The 17,409-nt window shown below is 46.4% G+C and overlaps 1 protein-coding gene and 1 pseudogene across 8 annotated transcripts in view; both read left to right on the top strand.

Annotated features, from left to right (window-relative positions):
• The window catches only part of USP20 (ubiquitin specific peptidase 20), a 50,629-nt gene that overhangs the window by 933 nt on the left and 32,287 nt on the right, over positions 1-17,409 (top strand). For 4 of the 7 annotated variants that reach the window (XM_082468129.1, XM_082468128.1, XM_082468123.1 and 1 more), the window contains exons 2-3: positions 13,670-13,780; positions 15,936-16,032. In XM_082468129.1, coding sequence (XP_082324255.1) covers positions 15,952-16,032 — 81 coding nt within the window. In that variant the 5' untranslated portion in view covers positions 13,670-13,780; positions 15,936-15,951. Of the gene's footprint in view, positions 1-13,669; positions 13,781-13,913; positions 14,092-15,935; positions 16,033-17,409 lie in introns of all 7 variants that reach the window. The other 3 variants (XM_082468127.1, XM_082468124.1, XM_082468126.1) reach the window with 3 other exon arrangements.
• LOC309664334 (septin-7 pseudogene) lies at positions 7,837-11,111 on the top strand (annotated as a pseudogene). The gene is made up of 2 exons: positions 7,837-7,896; positions 9,475-11,111. The product of its transcript is annotated as a septin-7 pseudogene (transcript).

The following is a 17,409-nucleotide window of genomic DNA, read 5'->3' as shown; positions in this document are numbered from 1 at the left end:
TTATTTCATTGAACTCATCCAACAATCCTAGGAAGTAGATTCAGTTACTGTTTTTCACTTTGCAAATGAAGACACCAAGGCTCAGAGAGGCAGTATGTGCCTCAGGTAACACAGCTGGAAGGTGGAGCAGGAATCAGTTACAAGCCTACCTCTGCTGCACCTTGTACACATAAGAGTTCAGTAAATGTTTACTGCGGGTTCCTTGTTCCGGAAGGCCATTCTGAAGCAGGGCAGCATTTCTGGAATGCCTTACTTTTCTCTGGAACAGTCTCCTTGGAGGTGGTTGTCCTCTTCCTTGGACTGAGGCAAATAGTAGACTCCGGACTTGTTGGAACAGCCTTTTGGCTTTGATGAAAAGCCGTAGTTTAAAAGCCTCCAAGTCCTGCCCTCTGCAGCCTGGTTCAGCCAAACCCAGATGCACATGGAATCACTGGGCACCTTGTCCGTGGCGGCTGAAGGAGAGGCTCCTTGGGAATTGCTGCAGGAACCCAGGGAGTCGACGTCTGCAGCTCTCACACCCTCAGAGTTGGCTCCAATTTTGCCCTCCCAGCAGCGCTCCCACCGGGGGTACTGGGCAGCACTAAGGGGAGGGCCACAAGGTCAAGGACATTTCTGGATCCTCCTCATCTGACATCCCAGGGAGGACCATCTGGTACAGATGCACTGTCCCTGCTGGCCAAGACCAGAGTGCCCACTGATAACCTCCTGGGCTGTAGCAGGTCTAATTGAGACTTGTTTAGCAAAAGTCCTGCTGAAAAGTGGCAGCTGTGAATCTGGCAGCGTGTGGCTGGGCTGAGGGGCTGCAGATGCTCTGAGTTCTGCTGGGCCTTTTTGGGGATGGGATGAAACTGCTTCTCAGAGGGAGCCTGTGGGAAATCTGGGTTCTCTTCAGTTCAGAGATAGACCATGTCTTAGTCTGGTTTGAGAGCTTGGTTCCTGAAGGAAATGTCCAGGTTTGGCTTGGGTTTGGGTTAGTGTGCTGGCTCCTTTCTGGAGCCAGGTGAAATGTGGGCTTGTGTCAGGGAGCATTAATGTCCTTGGGATCCAGCAAAACGATTGCAGTTCACAGCCTGGCCATAGTAAGTATTCAGTGAATGTTTGTTAGACTGGTTTACTTATTCATCAGCTATTTACTGAGCTTTCAGTATACGGAGCAGGCACTGTTTTAGGTGCTTGAAAAACATCAGGGAGCAAAAGAGACTAAAGACCCCTGAACTAGTGGACTTTATGTTCTGATAACATGATAAGTATGTAAAGTATGTTAGAAGGTGATGCCATGGAAATAGAAAAAAATAGAGCAAGGCAAGGGAATCAGGGGTGGGAGGGAGGATTGACTTGCTAATTTAAGTTGGTGTTCTGGTTTGCGGTTTGGTCGGTAACATGACAAAGCAGTGGACTGAATTATAGGCCCTGGGTTCAAGTCCCAGTTCTGCCAGCTTGCTGTGTGAGTCTGGCCAGGAACCTTCCCTTCTCTGAGCCAGTTTCCCCACCAGAGTCCCTGCTGTGCCGTTTACTGGCTGTGTGACCTTGGCATGAACCTCTCTGATCCTTTCCTGCTTGGTGGTTTTAGGGGTCCTAGTCTGAGTTTCTGCTTAGACCTACTCCAGGGTTTGCAGCTTCTCAGTGACCGTGGCCGGTCACTGCCTCCCGCCTGTTAAGCCCCAGGGACTGCCAGCGTGGGGCAGCCACAAACCCCATTAACAGACTCTTGTGGACCCCGGAACAAAGTGCAGTACCAGGTTTCGGGCCATGCAGAGATGTTTTCCTAAACTTAAGGAATTTAAGTTGAGCAGAAATCGCTGTGTGGTACTCGTGAGGGAGGCCAGGGGAAGCTGCTCTGGGGGTGTGGGTGTGTGGGTTCAAGGATGTGAAGGTCACCCCACTCCAGTCTGTCCAAGGCTGTTTGGGAGCTGATAGAGCCGACAGTTCAGAGCACTGACTTTGGGGCAGGCAGTCCTGGGTTTGAATCCTGGCTCCGCTGCTCAGTAGCTGTGTGGCCCCCTGCCAGTCACTTCGCCTCTCTGAGCCTCCGTCTTTCCTCCTTTAGTGATGGAGGTGGAGATGGATTTAGTTCTCAATGTTGCCCGACCTCCAGAGTGGTTGTGAGGATTTAGTGAGGTCTGGTAGTACCCGTTCCAGTACACAGGGCCGCTCCGGGCGGCGGCAGGCAGGGCTTGGCAGGGAAGGAGGTTTGAGGGTCCTGCTTTGAGAGTCGGAAAGATGGTGGGCTCAGTGAATTAAGACTGGTTAAAGGAAGGGGTGTATCTGGGGTTTGGGGAAGATGGGGTTGCTTGGAAGTAGAATGGAGAGAAGGCACGAGGGAGGGAAGAGTTACGTGTTCTGTGGGGCGGAGGGCAGCATGGAGGGGTGTGGGCACAGGTGTGTGGGGTGTGGAGTGGCCAGTGTGGTGAGGATCAGGGCAGCTGGGGTCCTTGTGCTGGGGGCGGGCTTGGTAGCATCACCTTCCCGTCCTGAGGAACTGGGCTCTTAGGTGGCAGGAGGATGTAGCCGGAACCCCTAGGAAAGTGATGAGTAATGGGCACCTGAGGCCTGGTCGCAGCAGCTCTGCCAGGCCCAGATGTGCTGCCTCACTGCCTGCGCTCCTGCGCGGGGTTGAGGTGGGCTACTTTCCCCGTCACTCCGTGCAGGCCCCGGGGAGGGGGAACGTGCCTGCCCTTATTCAGGATGAAGCATCTTGGAAGTCTCATCCGGGGCCTGCAACGGGTGGGCTCAGTGCCACACCTACCGGCCTGCCTCCTTTCTTCCTGCTTTGTCGTCCCCGAGAGAGGAGGTGGGTCTGGTGGGTCAGGAGGGAGAGGTGCCCTGGGGTCGCTGTAGTGGGCGCAACCCCTCTGGCTGGCATCTCGGGCGCTGGCTGTGGGGTGGTGATTCCCAACAGCACAGCGGAGCCGCGGCTCTCAAGAGGGCCCATTTCCACATCCGGGCCTCTCAGCAGCGCAGGTATCTTTCCCTTTCAGTCTTTATTAAACGCCTGCTGTGTGCACTCCATTTATTTGCACAGAGGGAAGGGTGGGAAGGGCTGTGAAGGCGGACCCCACCTGGCTCACTTCCCACTGCACTGCTTCCTTGCTCTGTGGTCTCAGGCAAATGGCTTCCCATCTTGGAGCCTCCGTTCTTCGTCCATAAGATGAGAAACAGCAGTCCTTACCCAAGAGTGTGTAGTGAAGTGCCGGGCATCGTGCCTAGCTCAGAGCGGGCATCGTGCCTAGCTTGGAGCAGGCACTCGAGCTTCTGCTGTTGAGTTAGGATTACCTTTTCCGAAAGACCCCTCCCTGCTCCCACCTTAAGTGAATTAAAGGGACTCTTTCAGAAGTGTCTATTTTGAAAAACATCAAACTTATAGAAAAGTAAAAAGAATAATAAAATGAAATCCCATTTATACCCTTCACCTGTATTCACCGATTATTAATATGTTTGCCCTGTTTACTGTCTATACATTTATACACTCATTATCACCAGACTCGTTATTGCCGATCTATTTAAGAGTAAGTTGCAGATATAATCCTTTGCCCCTAAATATTTCAGGAGGAATTATCTAAGAACAAGGACACTAATACGTAACCAGAAAATGGTTTTCATCTTCAGAAACTTTAACATTGATATAATACTCTATCAGTTTCCCAGGGCTGCCGTAAAGTCCACAGACTGGGTGGCTTAAACAACAGCAATTTATTTTCTCACAGTTCTGGAGGCTGGAGGTCCAAAATAAAGATGTCAGCAGATTTGGTTTCTTCTGAGGCCTCTCCTTGACTTGTAGACGGTGACCTTCTTGCTGTGTCCTCACATGGTCTTTTCTCTGGGTGCATCCTTGGTGCCTCCTTGTGTATCCAAATTTCCTCCTCTTATAAGGACACCAGTCAGGTTGGATTAAGGCCCACCCTAAAGACCTCATTGAACTTAATTACCTCTTTAAAGACCTTATCTCCCAATAAGATTACATTCTGAGGTACTGGAGGTTAGGACTTCAACATATGAATTGGTGGGGGGACACAACTGGGTCCATAACAAATACTGTTATCTAATATGCAGTCCATGTTCAAATGTGTCAGTTGTTCCACTAATGTCCTTTTCCCCATTGATCCAGGATCCAATTTTGTCAAGTCTTTTTAGTGCCTTTTCTCTGGAACAGTTTCTCAGCCTGTGTTGAGAAAGGGAATTGATTTGCCCAGGAGCAGAGGTGCTGGCTGCCTTGGGACAGGAACCCTATTTAAGGATTTGCTCCATTCCCTTGGGTCTCTTTTCAGGGCTTTACTTTGATGTCAAAAGCACCAGGAGGTGAGCTTGGATCTTTAAAAGCGTCACCGAGAGCCAGAACTGCGTTAGTCACCTGCTGTGTGTCATACTTGGTGGACATTATACATTTCTCGGCTGGGCTGGTCGACCTGCACTGTCCTGGGCAATGGAGCCCTGAGTGAAAAGCCGATGCAGGGCATGCAATGTACGTTCCTACCAATCTCAGTTTCCAGATCTATAAAACATGGCCAGTAACACAATTTATAGTACTAAGCATTTTTTGAACTTTGTTGCTGTGCAGATAAATACAAACTCTGAGCCGCCCTGCAAGCCCAAGTGATCAGAAGTCATTAAATCCTTCCCATGCATTGTCCCACTTCATCCTCTCAGTTACCCTCGTTGCTGTCTTTGTCCCCATTTTCCTGGATGAGGAAACTGAGGGTTGGGTGATTTAGCTAAAGATACACAGCTTGCAAGTGACAAGAGCAAGGAGCCGAACGCAGGGCTAGCTGTCTCCAGAATCGCCTTGTGTGATTACAGACAACTCCGGGGATGATGGGTGTGGAGCAACTGACGTGTAGTAAGAGCGCAGTGGAAGGTGGCTCCCGTTAGTAATTACAGCATCCCTTGTGGCTGCACACAGGTGCCCTGGTGTTGAAACAGGGAACTCTGTGCCCCATGAGGGCAGGGCCCGGGCCTGGCTTCTTTCCCATCACCCTAAGGAGGTCAGTGTTGGTTGGGGACCAAGATGAAACAAAATGAAAATTTTTAGACGGCTGGGATCAGTAAAGTATGGTCCTTGCAGACTCATGTACTTCAGATGTTTCAGATCCTGCGTGGAATATTAAGCACCCAGAGTTTTTGGTACTACCACTTGACGTTTTCCTGTACGTAAACTGATTTTTTAAAACTTGAAGTATAGTTGATTTACAATGTCTTGTTAGTTTCAGGTGTATAGCACAGTGATTCAGTTATACATACATATATATGTAAGTGTACATAGGTATATATATGTGTGTATGTAGGTATATATAGGTGTGTTTATATATATATATATATATATGTATTCTTTTTCAGATTCTTTTCCTTTATAGGTTACTACAAAATATTGAGTATAGTTCCCTGTGCTATACAGTAGGTCCTTGTTGGTTATCTATTTTATATAGTAGGGTGTGTATGTTAATCCCAACCTCCTAATTTCCCCTTTGGTAACCATAAGTTTGTTTTCTATGTTTGTGGGTCTATTTGTATAAAATGATTTTTAACCATTAACTTTTTTTTTTTTTTAATTATTATTTATTTATTTATTTATTTTTGGCTGTGTTGGGTCTTCATTTCTCTGCGAGGGCTTTCTCCAGTTGCGGCAAGCGGGGGCCACTCTTCATCGCGGTGCGCGGGCCTCTCACTATCGTGGCCTCTCTTGTTGCGGAGCATAGGCTCCAGACGCTCAGGCTCAGTAGTTGTGGCTCACGGGCCTAGTTGCTCCGTGGCATGTGGGATCTTCCCAGACCAGGGCTCGAACCCGTGTCCCCTGCATCGGCAGGCAGATTCTCAACCACTGCGCCACCAGGGAAGCCCCTAACCATTAACTTTTTAACTAATGTTAGTAAACCTTAAACTTTCTATGTTGCTCATACACTGATGGGAGGCAGGTAAATTTATATAATCTTTCTGGAGGAAAATTTGTCAATATATATCTAGTGCCTTCAAAAGAAACATTTTGACCCAGTAATTTTTCCTGTGGTCAAAGATGTAGTCAAAGATTTATATTCTAAAATATTCCTCACTGCCATATATCTAAGGACAAAACACATACACACACACACACACACTAATATCTTAAGTGTCCAACAGTAGGAGAATGGTTAAGTAAGGTATTGTAGAGCTTAAATTGTATGTGGTGTAATGTTATTCAGCCATTAGAAATGAAGTTGTTGAAAAGAAATCTAGTGACGTGGGAAACATATATAATATAAACCAAAAAAATCTGTATACAAACTATATCTGTTATAGTCTGGTTTAGTTTTAAAATTTATATATTTATACATATGAATAAGAATTACCAAAACAGTAACCAAATTTTTTTCTGTATAGAAGGATTACAGGTGATTTTTATTTCATTTTATGTTTGTCTGTGTTTTCCAGCTTCTATGGAGGTGAATATTAATTTCATTAAAACCAAACAAAAACGCCGATTTCTCTTTGCAGGATAGGTAGGAGAAGATGAAAATTTTTAATCCAGAGCAGAAGTTCATGAGACAGAAACAAAGGTGTTAAGAGCAAATCTTCTTCCGAATGAGTCACAAGGTGAAGAGTTATACTTTCAAGCCATCCAGGTGGCGGCTGAGGCACTTCCTCTGCTGGGGCTTCCGGGACCCCTCAGGTGCTGCTGCCCCTCTCTGAAATGGCTCTCAAGTGTCCTGTTCACACTCTGTGGGCCTGGAGAGCTCCAAGGGATGAGGTTCTCCTCCCCCAGGGCGCTCTCAGGAGTCTGCAGAGAAGCACGGGCAGACGCGAGAGGGGCAGCCCCACGTACTGAAGAGGCCGGACACATGCGCCTCTTATTTTCGAAACTTTAAAAATTATACTTAAAAGTAACCTATTAGGGTCTGCGTTACAAAAGCAACACAAATTCGTTGCAGAAAATGCAGACGAGCAAAAAAGGAGGAAAAACAATCACTTGACTCCGTCCTCCCAGAGGTGAGGAGAGTACCCTTTCTGTAGGTGCCAAAACAAAATTATTTTACCAAAGTGGAATTTTACTATAACAGTGTTTTATAGCTTTTTGACTTTTTTTTCCTTTTCCATTATGGTTTATTACAGGACATTGAATATCGTTTCTGTGCTATACAGTAGGACCTTATTTATCCATTCTATGTATAGTAGTTTGCCTGTGTATAGCTTTTTTTTTTAAAAAATAAATTTATTTTATTTATTTATCTGTTTATTTTTTGGCTGCGTTGGGTCTTCGTTGCTGCGCGCGGGCTTTCTCTAGTTGCGGTGAGCGGGGGCTACTCTTCGTTGCGGTGCGCGGGCTTCTCATTGCGGTGGCTTCTCTTGTTGCGGAGCACGGTCTCTAGGCGCACGGGCTTCAGTAGTTGTGGCACGAGGGCTTCAGTAGTTGTGGCTCGCGGGCTCTAGAACTGCAGGCTCAGTAGTTGTGGCACACAGGCTTAGTTGCTCCGTGGCATGTGGGATCTTCCCGGACCAGGGCTCGAACCCGTGTCCCCTGTATTGGCAGGCGGATTCTTAACCACCGCGCCACTAGGGAAGCCCTGTATAGCTTTTTGACTTCCGATTCATTCAGCAAATATTTACTGAGAAGTTACTGTGTTCCAGGTGCTGTTTTAGGTATTTGGGATACAACAGTGCATAAAACAGATCCCTGCCCTTAGGGGACTCACATTCTTGAGGAAAGATAGGAATTAGACAAAAAAACAAACAAAAAAACCCGGCAGTCTAGTGGTTAGGACTCTGCGCTTCCACTGCAGGGGACCCGGGTTCGATCCCTGGTTGGGAACTAAGATCCTGCCTGCTGTACAGCGTAGCCAAAAAAAAAAAAAAAAAAGATAAATGACCAAAATGATTATAGAGCATGCCAAGTACGGGCCAGGATGGACAGAGGGCCTTTCTCGAAAGAGAGTAGCGGGGTAGGGTGGGACTGCCTTTAGCAGGGTGGCCAGGGGACCTGGTCAGGGGACAGTGAAGCTGAGACCTGAAGGATGAGAGAGGGAGAGATACAGTGAGCAGCATGGCAGGGCACCAGTGGGGACCAGTGTCTTTCTTGGTCATTGAGTATTTTACTTCATTATACCCCGTCCCAGCTTTTTCAAAATTTTTTTAATGGTGTCATATGTATTCTTCTGCAACTTATTTAAAAGTTATTGTATTTTATTTTAATTTTAAAATGTCAGTAGAATACATATAACATAAAATGTACCATCTTAATCATTTTCTAGTGTACGGTTCGCTGGCGTTAAGTATATTCACAATGTTATGCAACCATCACCACCATCCATCTCCAGAACTTTTCCATCTCCCCAAGCTGAAACTCTGCACCCACAAATCAACTCCCCATTCCCCCTACCCCTGACACCCATCATTCTACTGTCTGTCTCTATGGATTTGACTCCTCTAGGGACCTCATATAGGTAGAGTCGTACAGTATTTGTCCTTTTGTGTCCGGCTTATTTCATTTCGCATAACGTCATCTAAAACATTCCAAGACCATAGAAAGTTCTCTCTTGCCTCTTTGCAGTGTAGCCTTACCTTCTGCCCCAGGCAACTACTGATCCAGTTTCTATCACTGCAGGTTAGTTGCGTCTGTTTTGAAATTTCATAAAAGTAGAATCATATAATGTGTACTTTTTTGTTTCTTTGACTTCTTTTGCTCAGTTTAATGTTTCTGGAATTGATTCATGTTGCTGTGTATATCAGTAGGTCTTTCTAATGCCGTGTATTATTCTATGATATGAAAATACCAATAGTTTGCTTCAGTCCCCTGTTTGTTGGACGTTTAGGGTCTTTCCAATTTTTGGCTATTATGTATAAAGCTATTATGAGCGTCTGTGTACAAGTCTTTGTGTAGATGCATGATTTCATTTCTCCTGGGAAAATATCTAAGAGAGGAATTGCAGGATCCTATGATAAGTACAAGCTTAACTTTGTAGGAAACTGCTAAACTATTTTCCAAAGCTTTTTATACCACTTAACACTCCTATCAGAATATATGAGAATTCCTTTACAAATTCAGCAACAGCTGGTAATGTAGGTTATTAGTTTTAGATATTCTTGGGTGTGTGAGATGTTATCTCATGGTTTTAACTTGCATGTCTCTGATGGCAGATGACGTTGAGCGTGCTTTCATGGGCTCGTTGGCCGTTCTTACTTGGTGAAGTATCTGTTCAATCATTTGTCCGTTTAACAAAATTGGACCATTTATCCTTTTGGGAGTTGTAAGAGTTCTTTATATATTTTGGATATTTGTCAGATACAGGTTTCGTGAACATTTTCTCCCAGCCTGTAGCTTGCCTTTTCGTTTTCTTAACAGCATCTTTTGAAAAGAAAAAGTTTTAATTTTGAAAAAGTCCAGTTCATCAATGTTTCCTTTTATGACTAATGCCTTTTGTGTCCTGAGACCTTCGCCAGCTTCAAAGTCACCAAGATTTTCTCCTGTTTTTTCCTCTAGAAGTTTCAGAGTTTTAATTCGTTTGTTTAAAGTCTGTGATCTGGAGACTTGGCGGGCTGTTCCGTGCCCAGGCTGGTCCTGGAGGGGCTGTTGGTCGACGGGAGGGTCAGGGTGAGGTCCGGGGCTGTGGTGGAGGGGAGGTCAGCCGCAGCACCGTGGTGGCTCAGCAGACGGACCTTGAGGGCTCCGTGGGGTTTGCAGATCTCCCACATCAAGTATACAGCAATCAGTGAAGAGAGCGGTTGAATTCACACTTAGGGTTCTACATTAACCAACTCGTTATTCCTCACGGATTTGTATTCTCCAGAGCATCCAGGTCCTTCCATAGAATAAAAAAGACCGTATAGGTGGAACAATCCAAAGTTTTCTTCACAGAAGGTGGTGTTCAGTTGCTGCTCACAACAGTTGATGCCCTGGGGTTTGGAGATGCAGTCGGTCATAGTAACTGCTGACAGCCTGTTACTGACTGCATTGATAGTACATGCGAGGACCACCTAAATGCAGAATCTCGAGTGAACAGACGTTAGATGCTGGACAACAAGATGCAGTGTTGTTTACACTTCGTTGCTCCTTCAAGACATGGACTTCAACGATTGGATATCGAGTTTCTGAAGTGTTTGCATGAAAAAGTGAGTATTATCCCACTTATTGCCAAAGCTCGCACCAGAGAAGTGCCAACAGTTTAGAAAACAGATGATGAAAGAAACCCAAGACTATAAGATTAAAATACGTGAATTTCCAGAAACAGATGATGATGAAGAAGAAAAACTTGTTAAAAACATGGAGGACCGTTTACCTCTTGCTGTAGAAGGTGGCAATACTGTCATCAAGGTTAATGGCAAAAGGGTCAGAGGAAGGCGGTATCCTTGGGGTATTGCTGAAGTTAAAAGTGGTGAACATTGGGATTTGACAATTCTAAGAAATATGTTGCTAAGAACACACATGCAGGAATTGAAAAATGTTATTGGTAACGTGCGCTATGAGAACTCCAGAAGCAGAAAACCTGCAACTGTGACTTACAATGGAGTTGATAACAACAAGAACAAAAGGCAGCTTCCTAAGAGCCCCCTGGCACAAATGGAAGAAGAAAGAAGGGAGCATGTAGCTAAGATGAAGTTGGAGATGGAGCAGGTGTTGGAGATGAAGGCCAAAGAAAAAGTTCAAAAGCTGAGGGACTCTGAAGCTGAGCTCCAGCGGCGCCATGAGCAAATGAAAAAGAATTTGGAAGCGCTGCACAAAGAATTAGAGGAAAAATGTCATCAATTTGAAGATGAGAAAGCAAACTGGAAAGCTCAACAATGTACTTTCGAACAACCGAACTCTTTGAGAACCATGGAAAAGAATGAGAAGAAAGGGAAGATCTTTTAAACCCTCTACTGATCACCAATTACATAAAGTCTGTGATTCATTTCTAAATAATTTTTGTATACAATATGTAGGGTAGGGGTTAAAGTTCATTTTTTTAACCATATGGATATCATTGTTCCAGTACCATTTGTTGAAAAGACCATCTTTTGCCCATTGAATTATATCAGTACCTTGGGATTTCCCTGGTGGTTCAGTGGGTAAGACTCCACGCTCCCAATGCAGGGGGCGCAGGTTCTATCCCTGGTCAGGGAACTACATCCCGCATGCCACAACTAAGAGTCCGCATGCCGCGGCTGAGAAGTCCGCACACCACAACTAAGAGTCCGCACGCCGTGGTTAGGAAGTCTGCGCGCCACAACTAAGACTTGGCACAGCCAAAATTAAAAAATAATAATAATAATAATAATGAATTATATAAGTACCTTTGTTGGAAATCAATTGACAACAAACGTGTGGGTCTAGACTCTCTACTCTGTTCCCTTGAGCTGTATGTCTGTGTTTGAGCCCATGCCACACTGACTTGATTACTGTAGCTTTATAGAAAGTCTTAAGTCAAGTGGTATAAGTCTTCCAACTTTGTTCTTTTCAAAAATTGTTTTGGCTATTCTAGGTCTTTTGCTTTTCCCTATAAATTTTATTTTATTTTTTTTTAATGAAAAAAATTTATTTATTTATTTATTTAGACTGTGTTGGGTCTTCATTGCTGTGCATGGGCTTTCTCTAGTTGTGGCGAGCAGGGGCTACTCTTCATTGCAGCACGTGGGCTTCTCATTGCAGTGGCTTCTCTTGTGGAGCACAGGCTCTAGGCATGTGGGCTTCAGTAGTTGCGGCACGGGGACCCTAGGGTGCGGGGGCTTCAGGAGTGGTGGCACACGGGCTCTAGGGCACACGGGCTTCAGTAGTTGTGGCGCACGGGCTCAGTAGCTGTGGCTTGCGGGCTCTAGAGCGCAGGCTCAGTAGTTGTGGCGCATGGGCTTAGTTGCTTCACGGCATGTGGGATCTTCCTGGACCAGGGATTGAACCCGTGTCCCCCGCATTGGCAGGAGGATTCTTAACCACTGCACCACCAGGGAAGTCCCCTTATAAATTTTAGAATCAGCTCGGCAATTTCTACAAACAAGCCTGCTGGGATTTTGATTGAGATTACATTGAATCTGTAGATCAATTTGGGGAGAACGGACATCTTAACAATATTAAGTGTGCTAGTCCGTGAACATGGTATATCTCTCCATTTATTTAGATCTAATTTAATTTCTTGGATAGGAAGATTCAACATTCATCATCATTTTCAATGGCAACGTAGTACAACAGTGTACAGTTGTGTTATTATTTATCCAATTGCCTATTGTTGTTCACTTAGATTATGTGCAGTTTCCCCCCATTATAAACAGTGCTACAGTGGATGTCTTTGTCATTCTGTCTTTGCACACACCCTTGATGACTTACTGAGAGAAAATCTGGAGCCAAGTCAACCCTCTTGACTGTTCTTTACTCTCTGCCTTACTTAAACTGGTGGGCATTTGTGTGCGGTGGAATGTGGAATGCCAGTGATGGGACTTGCTTTTGGTGAGGCCCAGGGCACGGTGACTTAGAACAGGGGTCGGCTAACTGTGACAGCAGGCCGGGATTGTTTTGTCAGGCCCTCAAGCTAAGAATTTTTTTAAAATATATTTTTAATGGATTATAAAACAAAACAGAAACAAAGAAGAATATGTGATGAAGATCACTGTGGGCAGCAAAGCCTAAATACTTACTACCTGGGCCCTTATAGAAAAATTTTGCTGACCCCTGACTTAGAGAAAGACTCTGCACTGGACAGACCTGATCAGGTCCCCGCCCACCACGTACTAGCCCAGGATTGACCGTGGCCAAGTTCCTAGCTCCTTAAGCTCCAGTTCTGTTTCTTCATCTGTAAAACGGGCAGTGAGAGTACACAGAGGGTTGTCGGCCACAGGGCTTTTTTTTTTTTTTTTTTTCTATCTGTAGTTGCAGGAACGTAAGTAGTCTGATTGCACATGTGAGTCAAGAGTGGGCCTGTCACTGTCATCCTTGTCTGGGGCAGTGTTCATGGCACTGGGCATCAAGCTCATAACCTGGCTCAGCCATCTAGCTGGAGAGATGGGGCACATACCAAAGATACTCAAAAAACCCACATACTGCAGCTTAAAATAGTGTGGAGCTGCCACCAACCCAGCGCACTTGGCCTCAGTGGAAACGAAAAACTAAAAATCTGGGTTCAAAGGAGGAGGACTGGAATTTAGAACGTTGAACCCCGTCATTGTCATGTGACCATTTTAACTGATAGCTTCTAACTGTCCCTATGAACTGCCCACACCTGAGAAACTGTGGCCCACCAAGGAAGGGGGAGCATTGGTGACATGCGGAGGAACCTGATTGTGTCTATTGCCTAGGGTCGGGGGTTCTGAGCAGTACAAAGTTCTTGGGAGGCTCAAAGGATGATCTGAGGGTCTCAGTGGCACTCCTGGAAGGGGCGGATCCTTCTGTCCATGGGGAGCAATAGTTGGAGAGGCCCCGTGGCCCTCTCCTGCAGATCCCTCTCTCGGGGATCACGAAGGTAACGCCCAGCAGTGACTAGTGAAGGGTCCAACACCCCCCAGGAGGGGCTGGCCCTGTTTGCCAGCTCCACCCAAGCCTTCTTCAACTGTCCCTTCAGTGGTGTGTTTTTATTGTCCCTGTGGCTGGACTGGGGAGTGTGTCCAGCCTGTGGATACCCCAAATGTCCAAAAATTCACTTTCCTCTCCCAGGAGGAATTCTGGGCTGTTTTTAGCCCCTGGTTGGTGCTAAGAGTGATTTTAAGGTAGTGGAGCTACATGAGATGTGCTGGTTTGTCCCTCTAGGTTCCCTGCCAGAGGCCTGCACTCACCCCGGCCCACTGCAGCCGGGCACTGTCACCGTCACCGGAGAATGCGGATGCTGGCCGCTTCCTGGGGCTGTCGCTTTGCACAAAGGTAGGCCCACAGCCTGCTCCACTCTGGTGTAGCCCTTCTGCACAGACCAAGGAGGAAGTTTGGATTTTTATTTTTAGGTGAAATAATGGAATTGTGGTTATGTTTGTTTGTTTTTACTTTTTCTTTTTTCAAGTCTCATAGAAAAACATACACAGATGAAATGACGTGATATCTGGGATTTGCTGCAAAAAAAGAGGAAGTGGGAGGTTGAGATGAAGCAAGGTTGGCCGTGGATTAATTGTGAAGCCAGGTGATGGGTACATGGGGGTGTCTTACACACTTCTGTCTGCATCTGCATATTTACATTTTCCATAAGTTCCAAAGAGAGAGCCTTAGGTGTCTGACCAGCTTGGGTTTCGGCCTTAGCCCTGGTGCTCCTGTTTGCAAGACCTGAGACCAGAAGTGTCCTGTTTCCTCATCTACAAAATGGGGCAAAACACAGCTGCCTCCAAGATTGCCAGGGGAAGTTTCCAGTGAAAGAATACACGGAAAGCACTTAGTCTGGGACCTGGCCCCTAGTCAGTCCCAATCCCTCCTGCTCTGGCTGGGAGTCCGGGCCACTTCACCCGCGGCTGACCATTTGGAGTGAGGAGGGGGCTTACAGGAGCGTGTGTGGGGGTGTCCGCCTCCCTCTGGTGGATGCACAGCCTCTGCCTTTGATTAAAGCACTTTTGGCTCCACCCACATCTTTGATTGGTTGGACCTTTCTTGGTAATAGTTTGGAGCTAGAATCAAAAGCCAGGTTCCTGGGTACAATTTCTGCTAAAATATTGGGTTGTGGAAGCATTTACTTAGTTATTTCTTTTTAAACATTTTCTTTTGAAATAATTATAGATCCACAGTAAGTTGCCAAAAATGTGCTGGGAGGTCCCATGTACCTTTCACCCAGTGTCCCCCAGTGGTAACACATCTCTGGTGTATCTGTAACACAGTGTCATGACCAACAAAGTGACTGGTACAACCCACGGAGCTTATTCAGATTTCACCAGTTTTACCTGCACTCATTTGTGTGTATGAGGTGTGTGTGTGTGTGTGTGTGTTCAGTTCTGAGCAGTTTTACACACATGTAGAGCCACGTAACTACCACCACAGTCAAAATACAGAACTACCTATCACCACCAAGGAGTTCCCTCAAAGGAAGCATTTGTTTTTCAAAACAGAAATAGCTTTTTTTCCTTCTGATTTAAAAAAAGAGAGAAATTATACACAGAAGAGTGTCAGGAAGGAAGTTTGCCGCAGTATCATCAGCAATTTTACTTTCTACTTTGTACTTTTTTTTTTAACATCATCTGAGTTTTGTTTTTATAATAAGCATGTATCATTGTCAAGAAACAACAAAGCTATTGTGAAATCTATCACCCAGATAACACCACCATTTGGTGCTTTAGTGAACATCTTTCAGACCTCTTCCTAGGTTGGCTTGCCCGCCCTTCTCTCTGACTTGCTCCTTCTCAGGAAACACTTTCTGGAGGAGCTTCTGCTCTGATGGCCTCCTCTAGTATCGTGGTGTTTAAGGATTCTTCTCTAAGTGGGGTTTCTCACAGGAAGTGAGATAAGTGGCCTCTGGGGCACCTGGCCTCTCAGAAGCTCTTGAGAAGAGGGGTCTTGCTTGCTTAGAGAAGACTGAGGTCAACATCTGCTTCTTGCCTTTCTACTTGGTTTTGAGATCCAGCCTCTCCACCCAGCCCTCTGCTGCCCCCTTGGGTAGAGTAGTCTCCGGGTCATAGGTCTGGTGTCTTTTAATAAAAGTGCCACGGTTTTAGATTCCTTGACATGCAGCTTCCCCAATGTAGGCAGGACCCTTGCATCTCCCCTGTCGACACTTTTAGTCATCACACCCAGCGCCTGAATCCTAATCATCGTCCCAGCACCTGCTCTCCCTGTGCCAGCCCTGTGCCAGCCCTGCGCCAGGCGTTTGACGTATATTATCTTCATGAGTCCTCTGAGCAACCCATCAGGGTGGGTGTTATCTCCCTCCCCCGTTCTCAGGCGAGGAGGGTGAGGCTCAGAGAAGTTAAGCAGCTTCCCTGGGTCACCAGCTGGTATGTGGCAGAGCTGGGACTCGAGACCAAAGTGTGCACTTCACCACCTGCCTCCCCTGCCTCTGGCCAGCAGTGGCTGCCATTAACCCAGGATTCCTTGTGTTTTCTCATAGGTAAGCCCAGGCCAGCATGGGGGACTCCAGGGACCTTTGCCCTCATCTTGACTCTGTAGGGGAGGTGACCAAAGAGGACTTGCTGCTCAAATCCAAGGTAAAGGGTCAGACCTTACAGGGCTGAGGCCCACACCCAGGGCCACCACATTCCTGGGGTGCGAACATTTCTGAAGCAGTGGAAGAGCTGGCTCCTGACGGTCTCTGCTTGGCCTTTGCTGTAAATGGAGAAGCTGGTGTCTGTTTAGGAGGCCTTCCGGGGGCTGTGTCCTAACAGCCATTAACTACCATGTAGACCAGTCCATTTGGGAACACTGATGCTCTGCCCATTAGTGGTTGGAGCAGGTGCAAGGCAGGGAATGAGTCAGACTCTGAGAGTCCACGGGCATTTTTGCACACGTGACCTGGGAAGGGCTCAGGGAGCCTCAAAGAGAGAAGGTGGGCCACTTTGAATAGGGAAGATGTGTTGTTGTCTGTCTGTTAAGTTAAATTTTTTTAAATAGGTAACATGTGGTTCAAAAACAATGTAAGAAGAAAAATGTCAAGAAGTACCCCCGCCCCCACCTGCCCTGTGCCCACCTTCTCCATTCCACCTTCATGTAGCCAGGGACATTAGTTTCTTTTGTATCTTTTCAGAGTTTCTTTATGGGAATACTTATTTTTCATTTTCCCCTTTATTACATAAAAGGTAGTGTACCACAGCTATTTTTTTTTTAAAAGATTTATTGATTGATTGATTGATTGATTGATTGCTATGTTGGGTCTTCATTTCTGTGCTAGGGCTTTCTCTAGTTGCGGCAAGCGGGGGCCACTCTTCATCACGGTGCGCGGACCTCTCACTATCGTGGCCTCTCTTGTTGCGGAACACAGGCTCCAGACACGCAGGCTCAGTAGTCGTGGCTCATGGGCTTAGTTGCTCTGCAGCATGTGGGATCTTCCCAGACTAGGGCTCAAACCCGTGTCCCCTGCATTAGCAGGCAGATTCTCAACAACTGCGCCACCAGGGAAGCCCCCGCAGCTATTTTTGTAACGTACTTTATTCACAGGGCAGTATATCTTGGAGCTCTCTGGCCTCGGCACATAGATCTCATGGTTTATCTTGAAGTTGCATCATATTCGTTGTGTGGACTCCATAGCTGATCCTCTGTGGGTGGACATCTGGGCCCTTTGCAGCCTTCTGCCGATACAGTGTCATTGTGTTCAGGGGCAGAGCCATGTGTAGGGGCCATTCCCAGAAGTGGGGGTGGGTCAGATTCCTAGACATATTTCCTTGTCTTCTTTCCAGGCACCTAATGCTGGTCGTTCAGCCTCCCTGCACCAGCAGGTTCTGGGTGGCTTTTGGCCTGAGCTGGTTTAGTCTGGGCCCGCATGAGGGCGCGATTCTTCAAAGTACCCTTGGCTTCTTTTGAAGTAGTTTCACTGGCTGTTACTGAACCAAGTTTGTTTGTCCAGCATGCATCAAGCCAAACGCCAAGAC

The sequence above is a fragment of the Balaenoptera physalus genome (assembly GCF_965194825.1).
Source record: "Balaenoptera physalus genome assembly, chromosome: 7".
Taxonomy (NCBI): domain Eukaryota; kingdom Metazoa; phylum Chordata; class Mammalia; order Artiodactyla; family Balaenopteridae; genus Balaenoptera; species Balaenoptera physalus.
The sequence above is the reverse complement of the archived record's forward strand: the minus strand, read 5'-3'. Positions and strand labels throughout refer to the sequence as shown.